The sequence below is a fragment of the Chanodichthys erythropterus genome, chromosome 17 (genome assembly GCF_024489055.1).
Source record: "Chanodichthys erythropterus isolate Z2021 chromosome 17, ASM2448905v1, whole genome shotgun sequence".
Lineage (NCBI taxonomy): Eukaryota > Metazoa > Chordata > Actinopteri > Cypriniformes > Xenocyprididae > Chanodichthys > Chanodichthys erythropterus.
In genome coordinates, this window is record NC_090237.1 from 10,099,379 (window position 1) to 10,124,394 (window position 25,016).

At 36.6% G+C, this 25,016-nt stretch overlaps 1 protein-coding gene across 3 annotated transcripts; it reads right to left on the reverse strand.

The window, feature by feature from the left end:
- Positions 1-505: 505 nt before the first annotated feature.
- LOC137004836 (uncharacterized) lies at positions 506-9,940 on the reverse strand. Of its 3 annotated transcripts, none has more exons than XM_067365490.1 (7): positions 9,767-9,940; positions 9,552-9,631; positions 9,218-9,428; positions 8,286-8,442; positions 8,149-8,209; positions 3,118-3,195; positions 506-1,039 (listed from the first exon to the last, which is right to left on the reverse strand). In XM_067365490.1, exons 1-7 carry the CDS (start codon positions 9,798-9,800, stop codon positions 929-931), a joined length of 732 nt encoding a protein of 243 aa, XP_067221591.1. In that variant the 5' UTR covers positions 9,801-9,940; the 3' UTR covers positions 506-928. The 3 variants fall into 3 exon arrangements, with proteins under 3 accessions (XP_067221591.1, XP_067221590.1, XP_067221592.1); XM_067365489.1 differs by having other exon boundaries at positions 9,552-9,691; XM_067365491.1 differs by having other exon boundaries at positions 9,552-9,570; positions 9,767-9,910.
- Positions 9,941-25,016: the final 15,076 nt, after the last annotated feature.

Genomic DNA, 25,016 nt, shown 5'->3' on the forward strand with positions numbered 1-25,016 from the left:
GGTGGAAAATACACATGTGGGGTGAGAATGGTGCTGAAAAAATATAATGATGCTGCTGCTTATTCAAGATTTATTTTCTACATAGGCATCCACTAAGGCAGCATAAAACCAAAGGAGTTCCTTTATGCCGATAATGGTTTTAGCCACTAGTTTCATTGTGTTATTAATGCTCTTCGTCTGTGGTTCCTCAACTCTCAAAGGACAGAGTGAGCATGAATATTTGAGTCTGCAATACTTATTGGCTACAGACTACTTGGTAAATTTTGTTTGGCTGCCTCTTCAGAGACAGAGACAGTGGGTCTGTTATAAGAAGTGGCAATTTCATGCTGATGAGAAGTCATTGAGAATATAAAGAGGAAAAGTCAAGTGGCTGAAGCTCAAGTGCAACTATATTGCACACTGTTGACACCTGCAGATGATGGAAGAGGTGCATGAGGACAAAAGGAAAGCTAAATAATGAAAATGGCATTGAATGAATCGCATGCATATTTCAGACAGATGAATACAGATTTATTATGAGGGATAATGTACAGTCAGCTGGGCAGTATTACAAAATAAACCAATTGTTGACATGCATATTTTAAAGGTACACTGTATAGCCAATTTTTTGGTTCAAATTTAACAAGTCAATACATCACAAATCCTTCTTCCAATACCCCGATTCACTATGGTAAGCCTATTATATCTAAGAGTTTATATTTTAGATGCAGAGCCAAAGCACAACTAAAACAATGTTCTCACAAACAATGCATGCATTTTTTTTTTAAACGCAACATAGTGTACCTTTACCTAAAATAGAATGACGGCGACTAACGCCTCAAGCACATTTTACTATGTGATGATACAGATGAATTAAAATTAATTATTCTGTTTGTGACTAATCTTTTATGCGTTTTGCACCAAGTGGCATGATCTCACTTCATGTATCTTAGTGGCATTGGGCATATACAGGTTCTTCATTCTCTGGCTGCCAATCAGAGGGAAGACGTCTGTTGTGTCCCGCTGTGACAGGAGCGTCTGGTGTGAATGGGAAACTGTGCTGCTTCCAGCAATTGAGAATACACACAAACAAAAACCATATTACATCCGGTGAATACATTCTCTCTGTAGTAAATTGTTTGTAATATCCAGATTACATATGAAGGGATGTATGCATTTACATTTACACATTATTTCATTTACAGTAATGAATATATCATTAAGCAATTCATTAATATGTGTATAATTAGTGTCAACATTACATTCTATTAAAATGTTTTATTTGATTGTGCATTAATATTTTAATACATATTTTAAAGAGAGTTTTAGGACTTATGTAATTTCATAATTCCATTGTCATTGGTTAAAGTGTAGAATGTACTGACAAGCATTTAAAGAGATGGTTTACCTAAAAATGAAAATTCATTCTTTAATTACTCATCCTCATGTAGTTTCAAACCTGTAAGTCTTTCATTCATCTTCAGAAAACAAATGAAGATCTTTTTGATGAAATTTGAGAGCTTCCTGTCCCTCCTTAGACAGCTACACAACTGACACTTCAAAAAGTTCATAAAGAAATCGTAAAACTAATCCATATGAATTGAGTGGTTTAGTTCATATTTCGTGAAGAGACTTGATCACTTTATATAATGAACTAATTTAATTAGGCTTTTATTCATATATAAAAATCAGTGAACATAAACAGAAGCTCAACCGAACCTGCTTGATGCTCGAGAACAAACCTCGTGCGGAAGCTCAAACGTGCTGCGTAACACACGAGAATGAACCTCATTGGTTCTCGCATGTCAAGCAAACATGCTTGAGCTTCCGTTTACCACAACTGATGTGTGAGTTGATGAATGATTAAATGTGAATAAAAGCCAAATTCATCATATAAAGTCATTAAGCGATTGTGTCTCTTCAGAAATTCGTCCAAAAATAACAAAAACTACGGCTTTATTCAGCATTGTCTTCTCTTTCGGGTCTGTTGTATATCCGCTTTCACTCCACAGTGACGTTGCTTCTTCTTCTTCTTTCCTGTTTTACGGCGGTTGGCATCCAGCTTATTGCTGCATTACCACCCCCTTCTGCTCCAGACAGTGACGCGATTAGGACATCCGCGACATGCACACTTACGCAGCATTTTAAAAAATATGGCAATACCAAAATACAAACAACGTAGTATAGCTTGAATACAGCGTGCGTCTCCCTCAGACTGTAAACGAAGCTCTGGCACACTACATAACACGTCATCAGCGTCACTGTCCAGAGCAGAAGGGGGCAGTAATGCACCAATAAGCTGGATGCCAACCGCTGTTAAAGAGGAAAGAAGAAGCAGCATCACTGTGGAGTGAAAGCGGATATACAACAGACCCGGAAGAGAAAACAATGCTGAATAAAGTCGTAGTTTTTGTTATTTTTGGACCAAAATGTATTTTCAATGCTTCAACAATGTTCTAACTGACCCTCTGATGTCACATGGACTAATTTGGTGATGTTTTTATTACCTTTCTGGACATGGACAGTATACCGTACATACATTTTCAATGGAGGGACAGAAAGCTCTCGGACTAAATCTAAAATATCTCAAACTGTGTTCCGAAGATTAACGAAGGTCTTACGGGTTTGGAACGACATGAGGGTGAGTCATTAATGACGTAATTTTCATTTTTGGGTGAACTAACCCTTTAAAATAAGTGTACTTTATAGCACGGCAAAATAGTTATTAAAACATATTGATTTAAAATGTACTTTTAAATAAAACTTAATTTAACATTACAAAATGCACTTTTTTAAAAGCGTATGTGTGTTAAACTCATGAAAGTTTAAGTAAATTTAAGTGGCCTTTTATTTCATTAATACTATTAAAGTATAGTTTTTTTTTGTTTTGTTTTTTTTAAAATATATACTTACATATACACTCTAACTTAACAGTCATAATTAGATTTTTCATGTTTGACAAGATTTGTTAACGAGACATAAATTATCTACCACATGTAAAATAGGCAAAAATATCTTAGTGTTTACAGTATAATAATAATGTAATAATGTATAAACAGTATAACAAGACATTTTTATAACTCATATATTCACATATGATTTCATTTATTTAATATCTTGATTTCATTTCTTGCTTACCATGGTAATATAGATGTTGTCTGGACTGTTGGGAGGACTGCTCACATCTGCCAGAACAGGCATAGAGCTGAATCCCACCTGAGACACAAAACCAGCTTAAACAAAGATTTTAGATATACAAAGACGGTGCATTCATTTTACTTATGAACTGGAGAAAGTGTAATGTGCAATATGGCGGAATAAGTCATCGCGTCACTGCAGCTGCCGTTAGAAGCTCCGGCAGTCATGCTGCATCCGTGTAGTGTGAATGTATTTCGGACGTACCATTTATCACACAACCTTCCAGCATCAGTTGCGTTGCACACTTCAGAATCTTGCCAGAAGTAGTAAGTCATCCGGGTGCTTTTTGCCTACTGTGAATTCTGACATATTTCTTTTGTCACATACTGTTTTTCGCCTACTCTATAGTAGGGAAGTATGCGATTTCGAATGCAGACACAGTGTTCTGAGACTCAAGCTAAGGACTGCACATGCACACTGGCAGATCTAGCTTGAAATATAAGCTTTTCTTAAAGGGTTAGTTCACCCAAAAATGAAAATTATGTCATTAGTTACTCACCCTCATATCATTCTACACCTGTAAGACCTTTGTTTATCTTCAGAATACAAATTAAGATATTTTTGATAAAAAATCTCAGTGAGGCCTCCATTGCCAGCAAGACAATTAACATTTTCAATGCCCAGAAAGGTACTGAAAATATATTTAAAAAAGTTTATGTGACTAGAATGGTTCAACCTTAATGTTATAAAGCAACAAGAATACTTTTTGTGCACCAAAAAGACTAAATAACGAATTTTCAACAATATCTAGTGATGGGGAATTTCAAAACACTGCTTCATAAAGCTTTGAAGCTTTACGAATCTTTTGTTTCGAATCAGTGGTTCGGATCACATATCAAAATGCCAAAGTCACGTGAACTATTGAAATTTCTAAAACACTCCAAAAAATGAACTTTCACTGTTGTTAGTTTCACTCAAACCACCCTTGTTCACATTACTTGAAAAACTCATGTAACTACATGAACATAATTTAACTGCGTTGTTTCTACTAAAATTGAGTATTGTCAGCTTTACTTAGTAAGTGTTTGTTCAGTCAGCTTAACATTGCTGTGTGAAATGCACACATTGTTGACATAACTAACTGTGCAGTGGATCCATAGTTCCCAGCATGCTTTGCAAGGGACTGCATTAGGAGAGTAAATTTAGGGATTAAAGTGTTATTTTATGTGTTTTTCAGTAAAGGGAAATATGTTTTTTATGTTAGTGTTTAATGTTCAGTTATGTTGGACATTTAGAGTAGTTTCTGTAATGTTTTTGAATTTTGTGGTTACCATTTTGCAGAAGAGTGTCGCCTGTGTTTAGGCTGTGCGCACTCATATATGCATGTTTATAGGATGAAATTCCTGCTCTCAATTCAATTGAGTTTGTTCAACTAGTTATTTTTGGAGTGCATATTGGGGTGAGGGGGTTGCATTCTGATATGTTGTATTCTTTTTATTTAAATGATTATTCAAAAAAAAAAATAAAAATTGTGTTCACCTTTTGTAATAAACATAATATTTATATGTGCAGTTTACTTAATAATGTTATGTAACAGTGACATTCAAATGATTTGTATTTACTCAAAGAAATTTTGTCAGCTTTACTTGAATTCCTTTTGTTCATTCAACTAAATAGTTTTTTGTACAAATTACTCAATATTGTTGCGTGGAACCACTTGACACTTATTTTTTAAGTAAATCCAACAATTCATTTTTTTTGAGTGTATGACGTAATGAAGCCTCGTTTACTGAAATCACGTGACTTTGGCAATCTGAACCACTGATTCGAAACAAAAGATTCGTAACACTTCATGAAGCAGTGTTTTGAAATCGCTAGATCTTGTTGAAAAGTTGTTATTTTGTTTTTTTGGTGCACAAAAAGTATCCTCGTCGCTTCATAACATTAAGGTTGAACCACTGTAGTCACATGAAATGTTTTAAATATATCTTTAGTAGCTTTCTTGGCATCTGAAAGTATTAATTATCTTGCTGGCAATAGAGGTCACATTGAGCAATCAGATTTCATCAAAAATATCTTAATTTGTGTTCGAAGATGAACAAAGGTCTTACCAGTGTAGAACAAAATGAGGGTGAGTAATAAATTACATAATTTTCATTTTTTGGGTAAACTAACCCTTTAATGCTATTTGAGCATAAGAAACAACATTTATAAGACAGTTGTTATCAGATTTCATTGGTGATTTTAAATATGAAATTTAATCATAAGCTTGGTTAAACAGCTTTGGAGGTTGGTGTTTCCCTGTTCAAAGAAATAGGAGCTGCACTTGCATGACAGAGATGTTTCAAAGATGGCCACCAAATTAACTGACTTACCTTAAAAGGATAGTTCACCCTAAAATTAAAATAAAGCCATTTACTCACCCCGGTGATGTTCTAATGTCTAATGTGCTTCTTACTTTTATGGACCACAAAAGGAGAAAAAAAAAGTCCCCCGCTCGCACTCGTCCATATAATGGCAGTGAATAGTGACCAGCATTAAGCTTTTTTTAAAAGATGCAAAAGTATCTCAGAATGATCCCATGCAACATGTGTTGTATATTCCAACTCTGCTAGCGCTGCAGTTTATACCGTCTCGGATAATCTGGGTTGGTAGATGCACTTGCTCAAAATACCCCATAGATTTTTTGAAATTATTTTTTTTAACTGCCTATTATGGACCACAAAAGGAGAAAAAAAAGAAAAGAAAAAAAAAAGTCCCTCGCTCGCACTCGTCCTTATAATAGCAGTGAATAGTGACCAGCATTACATTTTTTTTAAAAAGATGCAAAAGTATCTCAGAATGTTCCCATGTAACATGTGTTGTATATTCCAACTCTGCTAGCACTGCAATTTACACCGTCTCACCCAGAAAAAGCACACAAGTGTGAAATCAATATTAACAAAAGCATGACATGAAACACAACACCTAGAGATCCAAAAAAAAGTATCTGTGTACTTTCTTCACTGAGTTAAATATCTCCAGACTGGAACTCGGTTTGTCTGATGACAGTCAGAATGAGAGTTGACAAATGTGAACATGATAGATTCTTATGAAGAACACAATGGATATATTCACCTCAAAGAAGAAGGTACATAGATTGTATTTTGTGTCGTAGTTTTGTTAATCTTGATACTTTTCCATCTTTTTAAAAAGCTTGATGCTGGGCCCTTATTCACTGCCATTACATGGACGAGAGCAATTAAAAAAAATCTCCTTTTGTGGTCCATAAAAGAAAGAAGGGCATATGGCATTAGAGCAACACCAGGCTGAGTAATTTATTATATAACTTTCATTTTAGAGTGAACTATCCATTTAAAGGGGACCTATTATGCCCCTTTTCACAAGATGTAATACTAGTCTCTGATGTCCCCAGAATGTGTCTGTGAAGTTTCCCCTAAAAATACCCCACAGATAATTTATTATAGCTTGTCAAATTTGCCCCCATTTGGGTAGAACAAAAACATTGCATTTTTGTGAGTGTCCCTTTAAATGCAAATGAGCTGCTGCTCCCAACCTTTCCAGAAGAGGGCGGCGCTTTAACAGCTCACGCTTCGGTAGCTAGACAATAACAAAACTGGAGAATCTCACGCAGCCAAAATGACGATTGTCAGTAACGGTGTTCAGCCTTACAAGGTTACAGCCTTGTTCAGAGTCGGACACTGATGGAGAGACTCGGGAAGAAGTTACAACTTTTAGAATGCAACTGGACGTTTCTGAATGGTTAGTGGATAAATTTATGTAGCTGCTGTGGAGTTGATTCAACTCATCGACTAGCATGTGCCGTCATGTTAATCTGGGTTGGTAGATGCACCGGAGACACGATTATAGCACTCAAATACGGAAGAAGTCAGATTTTCATGTTACGTCCTCTTTAAAGAGACAGTGGTTTAAAGGTGCCATCAAACATTTTTTTACAAGATGTAATATAAGTCTAAGGTGTCCCCTGAATGTGTCTGAAGTTTCAGCTCAAAATACCCCATAGATTTTTTTTAAATTAATTTTTTTAACTGCCTATTTTGGGGCATAATTAGAAATGTGCCGATTCAGGGCTGCGGCCCCTTTAATTGCTCGCACTCTCCGCCCCCTCCCGAGCTCTCGACTCTATCATTGCATAAACAAAGTTCACACAGCTAATATAACACTCAAAATGGATCTTTACAAAGTGTTCGTCATTCATGCTGCTTGCATACATCGGATTATGTGAGTATTGTATTTATTTGATGTTTACATTTGATTCTGAATGAGTTTGAGGCTATGCTCTGTGGCTAACGGCCAATGCTACACTGTTGGAGAGATTTATAAAGAATGAAGTTGTGTTTATGCATTATACAGACTGCAAGTGTTTAAAGATGCCCTAGAACTTAAAAAAAAAAGATGTAATATAAGTCTAAGGTGTCCCCTGAATGTATCTGTGAAGTTTCAGCTCAAATACCCCATAGATTTTTTTTTAATTCATTTTTTTAACTGCCTATTTTGGGGCATCATTATAAATGAGCTGATTCAGGGCTACTGCCCCGTTAATTCTCGTGCTCCATGCCCACGGACCTTGCACAGATCCAGACGTTAATACTGGCTGCCCTTGTCTAATGCCTTGAACATGGGCTGGCATATGCAAATATTGGGGGCGTACATATTAATGAGTTATGTTGAGATTCGCCTGTTCTTCGGAGGTCTTTTAAACAAATGAGATTTATATAAGAAGGAGGAAACAATGGAGTTTGAGACTCACTGTATGTACTGAACTCTTGTTATTTAACTATGCCAAGGTAAATTAAATTTTTAATTCTAGGGCACCTTTAAAATCATCTTCAAAACCCATGCAATAACCCAAGAAAGATTCAACCTCAACCACTGTTGTGTTGATTTAAACAGAATACACAAAGCATGGAATCTATGAAAATTTTATTTATTAATTTACTTTACTGAATGCAGAAAGCAAAGAGAGGAAATGAGATTAGAAACACAGAAGTTACAAAGATAGTGTGTTACCTTGTATGTGATTCCCATGTCTTCAGAAGCAGTTCTGGTATTAACCTCTTCCATATTTTGCCTATAGAATATAAAGCACAACATGAAGTCAAGCAGAAAAAGCTGCTATATCTCTGTGTGGACTGACAATGACTTACTTTGAATCGTCACCTTTCTGGATTGATCTGCAAGCCCTCCTTCCAAAAAACACACTACCAATTAGTAACACAAACCCAGCCGCTGACACCAGGGCCAGCCACCAGAGAGGATGAGCCTGTGGATGAATCACACCTGGACTGTTTCTCCTGCTCTGTGCTGAAGAAAATAAAGAGGAGAATAACTGAGTTCGGAGCTTTTATACAAACTAATCCACTTAAAGAATCCTTTAAATATGTAAATTATGACAGGTGTTTACAACCATATGCTGTATCGCAGATCACAAAGATTTAAAACTTATAAAAAACGTTACATTTTAAATTTGCTGCATTTGGTCTGGCATCTATTGAACACAAGTATGCGGTTGGTAAGATTTTTTTTATGTTTTTGAAAAAGAAAGGCATTTATTTGAGTGCAATAAAAACCATTTAATATTATTACAATTTAAAATAACTATTTGTATTTGAATATATTTTAAAATATAATTTATTCCTGTGATGGCAAAGCTACATATTCAGCAGTCATTATTCCAAAAAAAAAAAAAAAAACAGTTGTGCTGTTTAATATTTTTGTGGAAATTATGTTGAATTTAAGTCAGGATTCTTTGATGAATAGAAAGTTCAAAAGAACAGCATTTATTTAAATTAAAATAGAATTATTTTATAACTTTATGCATTTCTTAACTGCCACTTTTGATCAATTTAATGTGTCCTTGCTGAATATATATATATATATATTATATATATATTTTTTTTTTTAAATCATACTCACTCCAACCTTTTTAACAGTATGTTCATACACAGCATATTAGAGAAATAAGAAACTCTATGTTCGCTTTGACCTGTTTAATTTTTTTTTTCTGTTACATGAACGTAATTGCTCCACAATGAGTGAACAATCATTCAATTTTGAAAAACAAACAAAGGTCTGTTACCTGATTGGACAATAAGGTGTGTATAATTCTTGAAGAACCTGCCACTGAGACGCAATCTACACAAGTAAGTTCCATTGTTCTCACGGGTCACGGATGGGAGGTGTATATCAAAACTCCCCATTTTGACATCTCCGCGAAACATTACACCAGGAAATGTTGATACAGTTTTATTGCTGATGTAGTACAGGATTATTTCTGTCTGAGAGATATTCTGTGTTTAAAAGAAAACAGAATAAGTACTAAAACATAAAAAAGTTATAAATAAAAAAGTATTCATTGCATTAATGTGTTAAGTATATTTGTGCTGGTCTGTATTTTTTAAAAATAAGCCTACCTGAAATTCCCACTCCACACTGAGAGACATGACATCCAGATGTCCAGGACATTGGAAGAAATTACATGACAAATACACATCTGTACCATCATTAACCTTCTGGTCTGGACTTGTTATCACACAGCCATAGGTTCCATATACTAAAATAGTGCATATTATATTTAAAAAGTAAATAAAATGCTTCATATGCTTATAAATAATGACTTTCTGCTTACCTGTGAAGATAAGAACTATGACCAAATACCGCATCACTGAGCATACAATGACACTGCAAAGCTATACACATAAATATATATATATATATATATATATATATATATATATATACTGTACAAGAAAGGCAGAAATTACAAGATCAAGAAGAATCTAATATGAACTCTCTCTGGAACTCTTACAACTCAAAAGCTCTTTGCTTCCAGGGAAGCGTTGTGCTGTTTCCTGACACGTTCTGTGGTGGTTATCAGCATCTGAAACATTCATTTACCACATCCTCTGTGGCCTGAACATATGATAAAAAACTGCAGCAGATGTTTCTCTTTTGTACCATTTTCACATGTATACATCAGGAACAAAAATTAGCGTAGTTCTTGTGCCTAAAGATAAGAGTTTATCAACACTGCAAAGCAGTGTTAAGACAACACTGGGTTTCCTTTGATCAGTTCAGTAGATTCATGTCCATCTAATCCTTAAAATAGTGACAAGTACATTATTCAAAATGTTTAAATGTTTAAATTAAATGTCTAATTTTGTGTTCCACAGAAGAAAGAAAGTCATATTTGGAACAACATTATTATTATTTGGTGAATCATCCCTTTAAGGAATGGAGGTCGGTGAAATTAACGTCCTTTTCCACACAAAATGATCTCTTTTGCCCTCTAGTGTGCCATCTGATGTTAGCTTTATTAGATTGAAGGTATTTTCCTCAAGAGAAAAGAGACATCATTAAGTTAAATGAAGTTTTCGGGTATAGGTACATTGCCTGAGGCAATAACCAAAGACATTTATCAAACTGATCGATTCAATCTTTCCGATTCAGCACCTGTAGCTTTCACAAAAGACTTTGATGAAATGCAAACGGGACATGATTTTTGAGAAGAATAGAATCATTGCATGGGTCAGAAATGTCCTTAGAATTGTAAAATGTATTCATGAATAAAACATTAGCATTATGCTGCAATACAGAATTTTTTATGTTGTTGTTATCAGTTTTAAATAGTGCTTATAGACCTACCAGCAGTCTGAATCTCTCCCCACACAGAAGGCGATGTTCTCAGGACCTTGCACAATGTTCCCTAAAAGTTCTGTGAAGGTGAAGAAAATTCCGAACCTTTGCAGAACATTAGGGATGTTCCTAGAACGTCCTCTTTTGGTAATGAAAGTGCAGTTCAAGGTTCCTTATGTGACTTTAGGGGGATGTATTTTGGTTATTTTATGGTCACATAAAAACGTTACAATGAGGATATTTGGGACATTAACAGAACATTCCCACATGGTCCTCTGTTGGTCATTTAATAACATTCCCGACATGAGTTTAGGGGGACATTCTATTTTGGTTATTTTATGGTCGCACAAGATTGTTACAAAGAGGACATTTGGGAAGTTCTAAGAAAGTCTTATAGTAATAGTCTCCTAAACATTCCCAGAATGTCCTGAATGTTCCTTGAAGGTCTACCAAATAACATTCCCCGACCCTTAAAAGAGCCATCTCTGAACGTTCTGGGAACATTACTAGGTGACAGGTTACCCCACTAGAAATGTTACAGCAGAGTAAAAGTTAATCAGATAATTAAGCATTTACTTAAGTGATGATTGAACATTAATGATGAACACCTGCTGTTAACAAGCAGAATCACTGAAGAAAAGAGAAACACAAGAACTACAACTGACTTCAGTCACAGCCTTAGATGAAATCAACTGAAGATAAAAGACGATTAATCTATAAAGATCTGATTCACTTATTAATAACTAGATTGAGAATTAACAGCGGTTAAGATATTGGTGTTTTATTGGTCAAAAAATTATGCCACCATCATGGTGGTCAGGGTTTCTTTTAGTTGGGCTCTTGACCCTTTTATGTCTATAAAATAGTTTGTGTTTGAGCAATTGCAAGAGTGTTTCACAACAAACACTTGTACATTGCAGAATCAAAAGACTGAATGAGCAGATCTGTTTGAATTTTCTGCTTAAAATACCTTTTAAATGAACATCACAAAGAGGGCTCTAACTTTTTGGTTTCTTGACTGAGATTTGGCAATTGCAAAGAAAAAAAAAGAAAAAAAAAATCATTAAACAAATGCCACTGTAATACTTCAGTGTTAAAAATGAACAACTGTTACCGCTCAGGCTTATACATGGAAACATAGCATACAATCCTCAACAGTGGTGTCAATAATTATTAATACTGCAGTACATGAAGGGAGTTTTGTCCTATGGTGATGCCCAGCATGCATTGCAGCATTTTTTTTTTATTTTTTATCACCATTGTTTGAGATTCATATGCTGATTCTTGATGTCTGTGTGTGTCTAAGTGATGCAGTAGTTCAAAATTTTTATGCACATGGTTTAAAAATGATTATATCTGTTTGCTGCAACACTTTCTTCTCATGCTGTAGATTCACAGGCTGGTAATGCAAAACCAAAATGTATAAATGACAAAACATATGATCAGTTGCTTTGGATGCAACCAGGCAAGCTCACAATGACTATATCATCATATAACAACAGCTAATACCTGCTCACTGTAAAGCACTGACCTCACTGTTTTTACAACAACATATGCATATGCATGCAACTTAATCAAACGCTGATCTCCCTGATGGGGATTTGTTTCTTTTCTCTTTTTTTCCCCTTTTCTTTTCTTTTCTTTTCTTTTCTTTTCTTTTCTTTTCTTTTCTGTTAATGTCCCAAATATCCTCTTTGTTACACTCTTATTTGACCATAGAATAACCAAAATGGAACGTCACCCTATAAAGTCATATAAGGAACCTTGAACTGCAGCACTTTCATTACCAAAAGAGGACGTTTTAGGAACGTCTTGAATGTTCTATAAAGGTTCAGAATTTTCATCACCTTTAGAGAAATTTTAGGGAATGTTGCGCAAGGTCACGAGAACGTTACCTTCCACGTGGGTGTTTTATAGAAAATAATAAAGCTCGAAGTCACTGTTATCTTGATTCTTCTCTTTTCAAGATTTTGTCTGGCTGTTTTGACTTTGTTTTTACAACACGCTTGTTATGAATCAGCATATGAACCTCAACAATGGTGACATTCAGAGAATGTACTGAATTTTCCCTGAAGGTCCGCCAATTAACGTACCCCAACCCTTAATAGAACTCCACATTGTCTCTGAACGTACTGGGAACATTACTAAGCAACGTCCTTAACACCAGTGGGGTTGTTTTGAGAATGTTCTGGGAATGTAAAATTCCTGAAGCATTGAATTATTCATTAGATCAATGACCCTATTCACAATAAGACTATAATCACTTATTTGTTACTGAACACATGCAATTGCCAGATGTTTGAACTCAACTGAACAAGCTAACTTTTATATGCATTTTCTAATCAGATTGCAACAGTTGCAGTATTCATCGGATTTATATATCAGTTTGCAAATGTGAGGCAGCTGCAGCATCTAGTGGCTGTCATAAATGCAAATTGCAAAGACTGAAGATTCAGAATAACATTTATATGCAGTGTGACTCTTCTCAGTGGTTAATGAACTGTGTGATGATAAAGTAAGAATGTGACAATAAGATATATCTAACTCATGATTCATAATTAAGATCATGATAGAACACACACACACACACACACACACACACACACACCAATAGGGTTCATGCAACTTGGTGGTGCTCCATCTTTAAAAAAAAAAACAAAGATGTAACAGCCTCTTTGCAAAGTCTACAAAAAAACATTCTATTTCACACTAAAAGTGAAATGAATAAGCCTCTGGCTGAAGGAAATGCAAATTCATATTTTGTTGTAAATTTAAAAGTAATCTGTTTCTTTACTAGATACTCAGAAAAGTAATCTGATTATGTAAACTCAAGTTACTTGTAATGCATTACCCACACTGTTTTAAACAAGGTTCTGGATTTCAAGGCACATTTCATTGTAGACGATTTGGACTGTATGAACCAACAATGTATTGTTATAAAAAAAACAAAAAAAAACAAGCAAGCCCAGCCCAGGTGAGAAAAAGTAACGCAACATAACGTTTCCATAAAAAGTAACTATGTAACGCAATTAGTTACTTTTTTAGGGAGTAATGCAATGTTGTAATGCATTACTTTTAAAAGTAACTTTCCCCAAAACAGGTTAAAAATAAACTCATTTACAGACTCTTTTTCCAAATCCATTGGTTAGTTATACCGTTACTGTTAGTTGCTGTACCAGTTAGAATTGTTCTTGTCTTTGACTGTTGCCAAGTTTATGTAATAATTGTTAGATGCCTAGTTAATGAATACAGAATATTACTGACACGTAAATGCTGGTGGTCAAATGTTAATATCTTCATCTGTCTTACACCAGAGATAACTTTTTTGCAATGTAATTTTTTAAAAAATGTGTCTTTTTGCGCATTGGAGGAACTTTTGAGTTCTGAGAGTTACAGTGTCTTTATACTACATCAAGCTCTTTAAATTCAAAAGGTCAAAGAAAATTAAACAAAAATCAATTATACGAGTCCTTTAAGAATATAAATATGTTCCTTTTCCATACAGTGGTTGAAATTCCAGACAGTGGTTGAAAACAACATGTGGCATGTGACTAAGTAAAAATAACCTGATGCTTTTGCTAAGTCACATGCAAGAATTCATTAAAATTGCTGACATTAAACACTTCATTAAGAAAACAGATCCTTGTGATTGGTTTAATTATCAGTCTATATCACATATGTCTTTTATCTCCAAGATACTGGGGAAGGCTGTTGCTCAGCAACTGGCTCACTCTCACACAGGAACAACACTTGTGAGATGTTCTACTGAGGATTTATAGCTAATCGTAGAGGAAGTGTCTGTATAATCCCATAGATATGCATAGAAAGATTGAAAGATTTTTTTTTTTTTTGGAGAAACTGGAGTAACTGTTGACTGTAAAAAAACAACTGTAAAAAAAAAAAAACCTCCACTTCCTTCTACTGTTGTAAAATGAAGCCAAAATATCCCAGAAACACTCATTGCTGATTAAGTCATTTGGAGCCCGAGTGGAGTAGATGTCAATGATGTTACTCCCCATTTTTAGCATCAAATAACTAACTGAAAACAAACTTACTGGAAAAACAAACATAGGCTATGTATGCGTGGTAAGAAATAGGCTACCTAAAATGACAAAAACATCTTCGAAAAAAAAAAAAAAAAAGTTGTTTGTTTGGCTGGCGTCCCATTCGATTAAATGGAAAAGGCTGGGTTTATGACCTATACTGCAGCCAGCCACCAGGGGCTGGCATCAATGTTTTGTTTTGGCATGTGTTTTGGCATGTTTTGGCATCAATTTTCATTTAGTGTGAGGCACACTTATTTACACGACACCATTTTCAACTAAAAACGGAAAACTTTGTATGCCGTTCTATGGCGTTTTAGTGGCCTGAAAATGCAAACCTTAGAAAACAGGTTTCAAAGTGCAAGTTTTTGAAAACGGTCTCTGTGTAAACAACAAAAATGCAAATCTTTGAAAACGATGACGATCGTTTTCATGTTCGATGTTCATTCTTTAGTTTTTCATTGCCATTTAATGGCCTGCCAGCGGAATACAGCATTTTTAGTCATTTTCACAGAATGGGGATAGTTTTGACAATGGCGTCATCTGTACGTGGAAAACTCAAAGGAAAAACTTCTCTGGTTTAACTATTTTGTTGTCATGTAAACGTACCTTATGCCTTGTTTCCACTGAGCGATACGGTTCGGTTCGGTACAGTTCGGTACGGTTCGGAGCGGTACACCTTGATCAGGCTTGCGTTTCCACCGCAAACAGTACCCTTACTTGATAGGCGTGGTGTAGCCAGAAAATAGTGATCGACGTCATTCTCGTGCGAAGAAGAAAACGATATAGTAAACAACAATGGAGGACATAACGTTACTACAGCAGATGTTGTTCTTGCTTCTCGGCTTGAGGCTGTCTGTCACAAAAAGAAGACGAGTTTTACATTCGGCGTTTCAGAATACCAAGATTGCAAAGTTCAGACGTCCATGCCGCAGCGCCTACCAGCAAGCGGAGGAGAAACCCCGCGTAATTTAAAAACTATTTTACTGTGTCATGAAATGTAGTTAGATTAACACTTGGGACAAGCACCCTAGTGGGGAATCAGAGGTAATGTACAGGGAGACTTCCTTAGTTCTCTCTTTTTTTTTTTTTTTTTTTATTAATTTTAATTATAATTTTTTTTTTATTTCCATGGTAACAATAACAAAACACATTAAATACTGTACATTAGAAAAGAGGGTAAATATTTTGCTGATTTTTCGCTGAACCCTCTCTCTCTCTTGAAAACAAACAAACAAACAAACAAACAAAAAAAACACTGCAAGTCTTAATGCATAGATTCGATCTTTTGGCCATTGTGTTTACATTGACTTTAGACGAGACTGGTATCCGATATCTGTTTACGTTACTTCCTGCCCCCAAATGATTGTCATTGATAGTTTTACATGCACATAGTAGATCCTCGGCTTTTGTATTGCCGTGCTATTAAAATTATTTATATATTTCATCGAGTGGCCATGATTAGCCTACCTGTCAGAATGGTAGCTGTCAGTGTCATGGATGTATTGCAGCGCGAATTCTATCTGAACGGATATAGACCGGAAAATAGAGGTAATTTGCGTTTGATATTTTATCTACAGTTATCAGTTTTAGAAATGTTTTGATGAATTCGAGGGAGCAAGGGAGAGAGCGCGCGCGCGCACGCGAGAGAGTACTATAGCTACAGAGCTTTTGGATTATATGAAAAACAACAACTTCTCTTTTAAAAAGTTCCCACCTGAAGTTGCGAATTTTTAGTGTGAGTGCATACAAGCACGTCTGCTTCATAATACAACATTAAAGCTACCTTTTAGTGAGCAAACGTGCCGCCCTCACCTTGTGATGGCTTGGAATATTCCAATGGGAATCGGATATGCGTGTTTGGACGTAGGTCGCATGTCCAGAGATCGGATACGTATCTGATTTAAAACCACATTTGGATGTGAAAAAATCGGATCTCGTGTGGATTTTTGTGTTTACACGTGTGGAACTAATTCCTATCTGTGTCAGATGTTAGCAAAAAATCGAATTTTTTGTGCCAATGTGTAAACGCAGCCAATATGCCAGAACCAATGAACTTCTGCTCCGCCTTCTTTTCCATACATGGTGTTGAGCTGCCTCAAAGTGTTGTGCTTATGTAAACAAACTGTATACACACCATATTCGAACACATTCTGGCATAATTTGGAGTGAGTGATGATTTAAATTTCGGCATTTCTCAACATGAATCAATCAAATGACTTTTAAATACTTGGTGTAATGCACAAGAAGGATATATACTGTTATGATAGCCTACTTTATGTGCTTTTTAGAGCTTGCAATCACCTCCCTCTTTCACACCATTGAGTTTCATGGTTGAAAAAGTCACACGGCTTTTGAGCAACATGTCGTTGAGTACATTTTAGGCAAACTATTTGTTTTCCTCTCTATATCTATGTTTTTTTTAGTCCACACCCAGGGCCAAAAAAAAAAAAAAAAAAAAAAACATAGTTGAAGAAACACCTGTATATGTAAATCACAGGATAAAAGCCTCTAGTAACATACAAATACAGTAGCTAATATCTAATAACTGCTGAAACATCTTTTTGTTTACAGAGCCTTGTTTTGCTATATGGTAACCTTGCTGTCAATAGCCATTGTCTAGTCTATCCTCTAGTGTACATGCACTCGAGAGCTACATCTTTGTGTGTAATGCAAAGTCCATCTAAGCTGACCCCCCATCGATTGCCCTCCATTGATTTGGTCCCCAGTTTAACCTAAACACCATTCATCAAGCCGGCATCTCAATAGTTCCTCTGTGACGAACACTTACCCCCTTCTGATCTCAAAGCTTCTCCATACATACAATATGATCTTCTATAAAGATGAATACATAGACTATATTTTGTATCAATAACCACTATTGTTATGCTTTTGCTGCTTTGACAAGTGTGGGGGGAAAAGTGTTATATAATTTACCTACAGTTTGTTTTGTCATTTTGTTTACAGTCTGAGATATGATTAATAATATAAGTAATCAACAGCATGTCTTAGATGAGAGCTTAACTTGCATTTAACCTGGATTATTCAATTAATGGATGTGATGTAATACCTTCATCAACCACTAGAATGCAGTGTGGTACCACTCAACACACAAGCCTTCCTGTAAACCCCAAACCAAACAGATGTTAGCATCTGTGATGGCAATTTGTTAATAATTTATGAGGAATTAATTAGTATTCCTCTAATTACCTCATGAATATTCCACCCAGCCGTTCACAGTGTTGAAGAGTTTTAAATGGGTTTAGCAATAGCACACGTCCCTGTGTACAAGATCAGAAGACCTTTTTTCTGCAGTGTCCTGGATGCTCAAGTCCAGTCAGCGCTTTGGAGCTCAGCTGCATTAGTATGTGCAGCGCATGAGGCCAGGTAAACTGGTCGTGGGCCAGCTGAAACGAGCATCAGGTCTCTTGTGTACTGGTGAACAACAGCAAAATCAATGACAACAGGAAATTGCTGATGGGAGACTTTGGCCAGACTTCACCCGGGAGGGCCAGATCAAAAGAGGGGCCTGTGATTATCTCACCGGGAGATTAGTGTGAGAGATCGTAAACCACAGCCAGTAAATAAACACTGGAGATGAAGTGGAGATTTTTTTAATATAGAAAATTATCACTTTATCAATAGGAAATAGGGTATTGTGCTGTAGACAGAAAAATGGTGAGGTGGCCTGTGGCCAAGTGAAATAATCAGATGATATGCTGACTAATTAATAGCAAAAATATAAACAAACATTTATATAAAAAACTGTTCTCAAATATTATACATTGGTCTTAAATATTTAAATGTCTAAAAAAAATTGTAAATATATATATATATAAGGAACAACCACAGATTGTCTTCAAAAACCCTCTTTTGTGAGGAACTACTTCCTTCCACCATGGATTCAAATCTCAACCTTTTTAATTCTACAACATCACTTTAGAACTAGTAACGAAGGAACGTTGAGTCGCGTCATTGAAGCTCATTGTAATATGTAGAGTAGGGTATTATGAGAGAGAGATCAACTAAGCGAGTGCATTGATTTTAGCTAATATTCTTCAGGTCAATCTTATATTCATAATCACAAAATCGAATGTCCGCTGAGGAAAGCGTTATCTTTGACTTTGTCCTTTTAACATTTAAGACATTCCCATGACAGCGCTTGTCATTGCATTTATCAGCTGCGTCTTGTAAGATGTTGTTGTGGCGACCAGGGCGGGCGAGAGCCGTGAGGGAACGGCGCGAGGCCGGTGGCGCGAGTGTTAATGAGCTTCACCTGGGAGGCGCACCGGCCTTGAGTCCCTCACGGAGGAGCTCCGGGAACATAAAAGGAGGAGCGACTACCGTGAAGGACGAGAGAGGACCAGGCCTGGACTTTATTTTATGTTTTATTATGTTTGTGTGGCCGGCATTACTTTCGTTTTGTTGTTTGTTTATTTTTTAATTAAAGTTACGTTGAATGTTCGCCGGTTCCCGCCTCCTTCTTCCCATATCGACTAACCTTGTTACATTGGTGCCGAAACCCGGGAGGAAGGAGGGACATGCTGTCGGAGAGCCCTCGCTGCTGAGGGGGATCGCGGTGCTGCGGAGTTCGGGCAGCGCGGGAGTGAAGACCGCGAGAGGCTGCCCGAAGCGGTGGTACTGGAGCCTAGTGAAAGGTGGGACGGAGAGCTCGAGGCCGTGCCCCTGGGACGAGGTGGGGTGGCTGCCGTCCAAGAGGGAGCGGAGGAGTCGCCGCCGTTCGCCGTGGGCTGGAGCCTGCTGCCGTCCGCCATAAAGGGGAGGAGCAGGGAACGGGGGACTCGCTGCCGGCTGCCCTCAGTCGGAGGAGCCATCGCCGGCCGCCAGGAGGCGGTCGAGGATCGGGCCGTCCACCGAGCGTCCAGTGCCACCGCATGGCACCGCGAAGAAGAGCCTCTCGGCAGGCTGAGGACCAAGCGGCAGTGTGTCGGGGAACCGGACCAAGAATTTTTTTTTTCTTTTTCCTCTCTCCCCTCTCTCGTCCTGTCGCTCCCCTTGCTTCCGTCTCCTTTCTCTCGTCTCGTCTGTCCTTACCCCCAGGTGCTGCGGCCGCCGAGACAGGCCCCGGGGGGGAGTAGAGCGCAGTCTCGGGGGTACCCCCCGGCCTGCGAGGGGCGATGGGGGTATGTGGCGACCAGGGCGGGCGAGAGCCGTGAGGGAACGGCGCGAGGCCGGTGGCGCGAGTGATAATGAGCGTCACCTGGGAGGCGCACCGGCCTTGAGTCCCTCACGGAGGAGCTCCGGGAGCATAAAAGGAGGAGCGACTACCGTGGAGGACGAGAGAGGACCAGGCCTGGACTTTATGTTTTATTATGTTTGTGTGGCCGGCAGACGTCCGCGAGGGTCTGCCGGCATTACTTTCGTTTTGTTCTTTGTTTATTTTACATTAAAGTTTTGTTGAACGTTCGCCGGTTCCCGCCTCCTTCTTCCCACATCTACTAACCTTGTTACAGTTGTTTAAAGTAAAAACAACGTCCTTGTTTCCTTGTTTCAGTCCATTTCAATATAAAAGTCTTTGCGACTAACTGACTCACTCATTGCTGCCATCTAATAGCGTAACTTTCACTGAAATCGACACCAGACTCTTTCTCAATACCAAAAAATACACTGTTATTTATATAAAATATTATTTATTGAACAATAATATTTAAGTTAACTTCAATAGCCGTTATAACAGTATAAGAAGTAAAATAGGAAATAAACACAAGCGAATAGTGCAGTCAAATGTACAAAAGCAGCGCTCTAGTTAGTACAAGATTTAATTTCAGTGTAAATATAAAGTTATGAAACTTAATATAGCTCTTAAGCCAAATCTATTAGCTCTGGAACAAGTAATAATTATTAGACCAAAGATTTCCCGTTTGTTATACCCGAAACGAATTATACCTCAAGTTTAAACACTATCTACATAAGAGCCAGCTCCAAATTCCCGAAAGACTGGCCAAGTTGAAGTTGTTCTCTGCGAATACATGAGCGCTGAACAGTAGCTGACGGCCTGGAGCTCGCATCTCCAAAAAACGCCTAAATTTTCAAATAGGCGCTATATGTTTACATATTAATTGCATATCTGAGGTCTAAACAACTATTCTTGCCAAAAAAACTCTTAAAACTACTGTATGTTCTGTTACAAAATAACAGTAGTATAAAAATACGGGGGGTTTGCTCATCCGCCATGACACTTGCTGTGAGAATGCTGAAAGCCGAGTGATTCAAACCAGTTCCCGTGGCCATACTGGTAGAATATCGCATGGCTGGAAAGACCTCTCAACCAATCAGATTTGAGAACCAGAACGAACTGTTGTATGTGTGTGTGTGTGTGTATTATATATATATATATATATATATATATATATATATATATATACACAAACACACACACAAAGCCTACATATATACATATACACACAAACTAATTCTCAAAATGAACCATGCAGTGGATGGAAATAAATAAAAACGAAATTAAAAAGAGAAAAGAAAACAAGCAAATAACACTGAATAACAATCTAATTTATTTAGTCCCTACTTGACACAGCTAAAAATGTATTCATGCAATGTGGCAGATCGTCTTGTGTTGGTATTGTGGATAATCTCTAAAATGGGAAACGATCCACAGTTGCTTACTCTTATTCTTCATTTTCTCATCCCAAGTTTATCTCTGACAATCTGGCATCCTGTCAATGCTTTTGAACTCTCTCTGCTCACATACTCTTTTTCTCTGTTAATGTATCCAGCTTTCACACACATATAAAGAGGATGGGATTAAGGGATTGTTGACAGCAAACAAACAGATTATCAGTCAAATATTTGTATAACACGGACACTCTCTTCACAGTCGTTTAAGCATCATCTTTAATGAAAATAACATCTGTGTTTTTTTTGTTTTGTTTTGTTTGTTTTTTCAGTATAACCTGTTAGGCACTACTCAGGTAAACTATATTTATTCTTCATCAATAAAGGTTAATAAAGGGTAGGTAATGACAACATACTCCCTTTCACCAATCACTGCATTTCATTTTGATATATCTAACACATAACGAAGATAGTTCCTAATGATATTTCCTATTGAAACTTCCTATTGAATACTCCATCAGCATAGCCTTTCCGTTGGTTGAGAATTTTTGTTTTTGATCTATTCTGTGCCTGATTAGTAATGATAGAAAACTGGTTTATGTCTTATTTATTCTAAATCATGAAAATATGATAATTAGTGTCTATGAAATTGCATATCACATTATATTAAGATTAAATCATCAAATCCTTTTATTTGTTTTCTGTTAGCCTTTGTTTTGCAAGCTGAAAGCTTAGCCATTAGCGTAGCATAGCGCTAACTGCTGAAGAAAAGCTTGTTTGATTATATAGAAAATTATATTATGATGACGCACTAATGTTTTTGACCAGACATTGTGGAATGGAAATGGGATTGTGCGTTGGGATAGGATCTTGCATATCACAGCCAAAACAATGCTTTGCTACTTGCTTTTTGCTAGTCAGACCAAACAATCATCTGTGAACGGCATTAAGATGTTTTGAGGAGGCTGTTGAGATGGTCACGCTTTTCTGCAATTGTCTGTAGCAATTGTTTTTCACTGAAAGACTGTAGCATACAAGGGCTATGCTTTTGATATCTCTGAAAGAAGGTTTTAGTGCTGTATTGATCTGAAGTTTGGCAAGAATGAAATGATTCTGGGAAAAACAAGAACAAATGTGATTCATGTTTGTTATTTTGTCATAGCTGATGGTGTTTGCAGAATTTCTTTCAAAACGTGCTGTTTTTACAGATATTTCTTTTGCTATGTTCTACAGTAAAACCTAACTGTCTACTTAAGCCCCTGAACATTTAAAGTATAATAATAATAATAATAATAATAACAATACGCAAATGCTTAGCATATGTGCACATCCAGAATTGTAATCTCTTTAAGTATACTCCATTTGATAGAGTGTGCGTACACATGTATTCGACACTAGAAAGTTTATGTAGATCCAGATTAGTCACTCGTGAGATTCAGTTTCTAGTAGCTGTCTATGTAGACAGGAGGCAGCTCACTAGGCTTTGGAACAAAGCCTATGTTTCAGTGTGTAAGTGCATTCCAGTGTGTGAGTATGCTTGTCTTTGTTTACCATGTGTGTGTGTTTTCCCATGTCTTTGATTGTCTTCGCTTCATTTCCTGGACTACACATACCGAACCACTACTCATTCATTTTCAATGAAAAATGCATCTTTTGTGGAAGTGCATCAATGCAGCCAAGCACAAGCTGAAAAATAAAGCAATATTCTCAAACTGACTCATCTCCAACAATAGAGCATGTTTTGAGAGGTGCCTATCATCCCTTATGGTAGGAATTTTTGTATGAACCCCGCAGAGTTAATGATATCTTTAACCCCACAGCGGATCCACAAAATCTTTGTTTTGTCAGTAGGTGCAGGTCTGGGATCAGGAGGAGAAAACCGCCGGTCAACATTGGGAGTAGAGAATATGCCTCATTCGAGATATGTAAACGTAGGGCTGATCAATTATGCAAAGGCACAAATGGCGGTCTGTAGACAGATGATGTATCAGCTGTCCTCTCTGAACTCTCTCTCACAGTAAAGCTACTGTCAATATGCCACTTGAGAGCACCAGCCAAAAGTAGATAGAAGTTAACCAGCTGAGTTTGTGGAGCTACATGAACAAGTTAAAAACATTTTATAGCTTTGCTGAAAACCAAAAAAACAGGGATTGCAAAGGAATAGTAAGAAAAATGGCAATAGATGGCAACGAAAAATAATTATTATATTGTGATTATTATCATCATTACTATCATCACAATCATCATCACCACTGCTGTTATCATTACCATCATTACCATAATTCTCATTATCACTATCGTCATCATCATCATTACCATAAATTTCATCATTACCATCTTCATAAATCATTACCATCATTTTTGTTATCACGACAACATTATTATAATCATCACCACCATTATCATTACCATCATTTTCATCATCACTATCGTCATCATCATCATTACCATCATCTTTGTAGATCATCACCAGTCACTGTTGTCATTATCATTACCATAATTTTCATCTTTCCACCATCTTCACCTCATCATCACCACCACTGTATCATTAGCATCATTTTTGTTATCACCACAACATTATCATAATCATCACCACCATTATCAATACCATCATTACCATAATTTTCATCATCACTATTGTCATCATCATCACCATAATTTTCATCATTGCCATCATCTTCATCTCATCATAAATCATCACCACTGTCACTGTTGTCATTACTATATCATTACCATAATTTTCATCTTTCCACCATCTTCATCTCTTCATCACCACCACTGTTATCATTTACATTATTTTTGTTATCACCACAACATTATCATAATCATCACCACCATTATCATCATCATCATTACCATAATTTTCATCATTACCATCTTCATAAATCATTAGCATCATTTTTGTTATCACCACATTATCATAATCATCACCACAATTATCATTACCGTCATTACCATAATTTTCATCATCACTATTGTCATCATCATTATTACCATAAATTTCATCATTACCATCATCTTCATAGATCATCACCACTGTCACTGTTGTCATTAGTATCATTACCATAATTTTCATCCTTTCCACATCTTCATTTCATCATCACCACCACTGTTATCATTAGCATCATTTTTGTTATCACCACAACATTATCATAATCATCACCACCATTATCATTACCATCATTACCATAATTTTCATCATTACAATTGTCATCATCACCATTACCATAATTTTCATCATTACAATTGTCATCATCACCATTACCATAATTTTCATCATTACATCATCTTCATCTCATCATCACCACCACTGTTATCATTAGCATCATTTTTGTTATCACCACAACATTATCATAATCACCACCACCATTTTCATTACCATCATTACCATAATTCTCATCATCACTATCATCATCATCATCATCAATACTATAATCAACACAACCATCATCATCATCATCATAATCATCACTGTCATTATCACCACCACCATCATCTTCACTACTACTATCATCATCACCGACACCGCCATCATAAGACTTTGTGGATGTGATGACAAGCTCAGTTTTCATTAAAGTATCAGTTCTGTTTCTTCTAAAAATTATTAGG

What these genes read in the sequence shown, in the direction of transcription:
- LOC137004836 (XM_067365489.1), bottom strand. Translation starts at nt 9,800, where the DNA reads ATGCGGTATTTGGTCATAGTTCTTATCTTCACAG. An exon ending in CAGAAAGGTGACGATTCAAA is followed by an intron (nt 8,210 to 8,285) that starts GTAAGTCATTGT and finishes TATATTCTATAG; the next exon opens with GCAAAATATGGAAGAGGTTA. An exon ending in ACAACATCTATATTACCATG is followed by an intron (nt 1,040 to 3,117) that starts GTAAGCAAGAAA and finishes TGCTGGAAGCAG; the next exon opens with CACAGTTTCCCATTCACACC.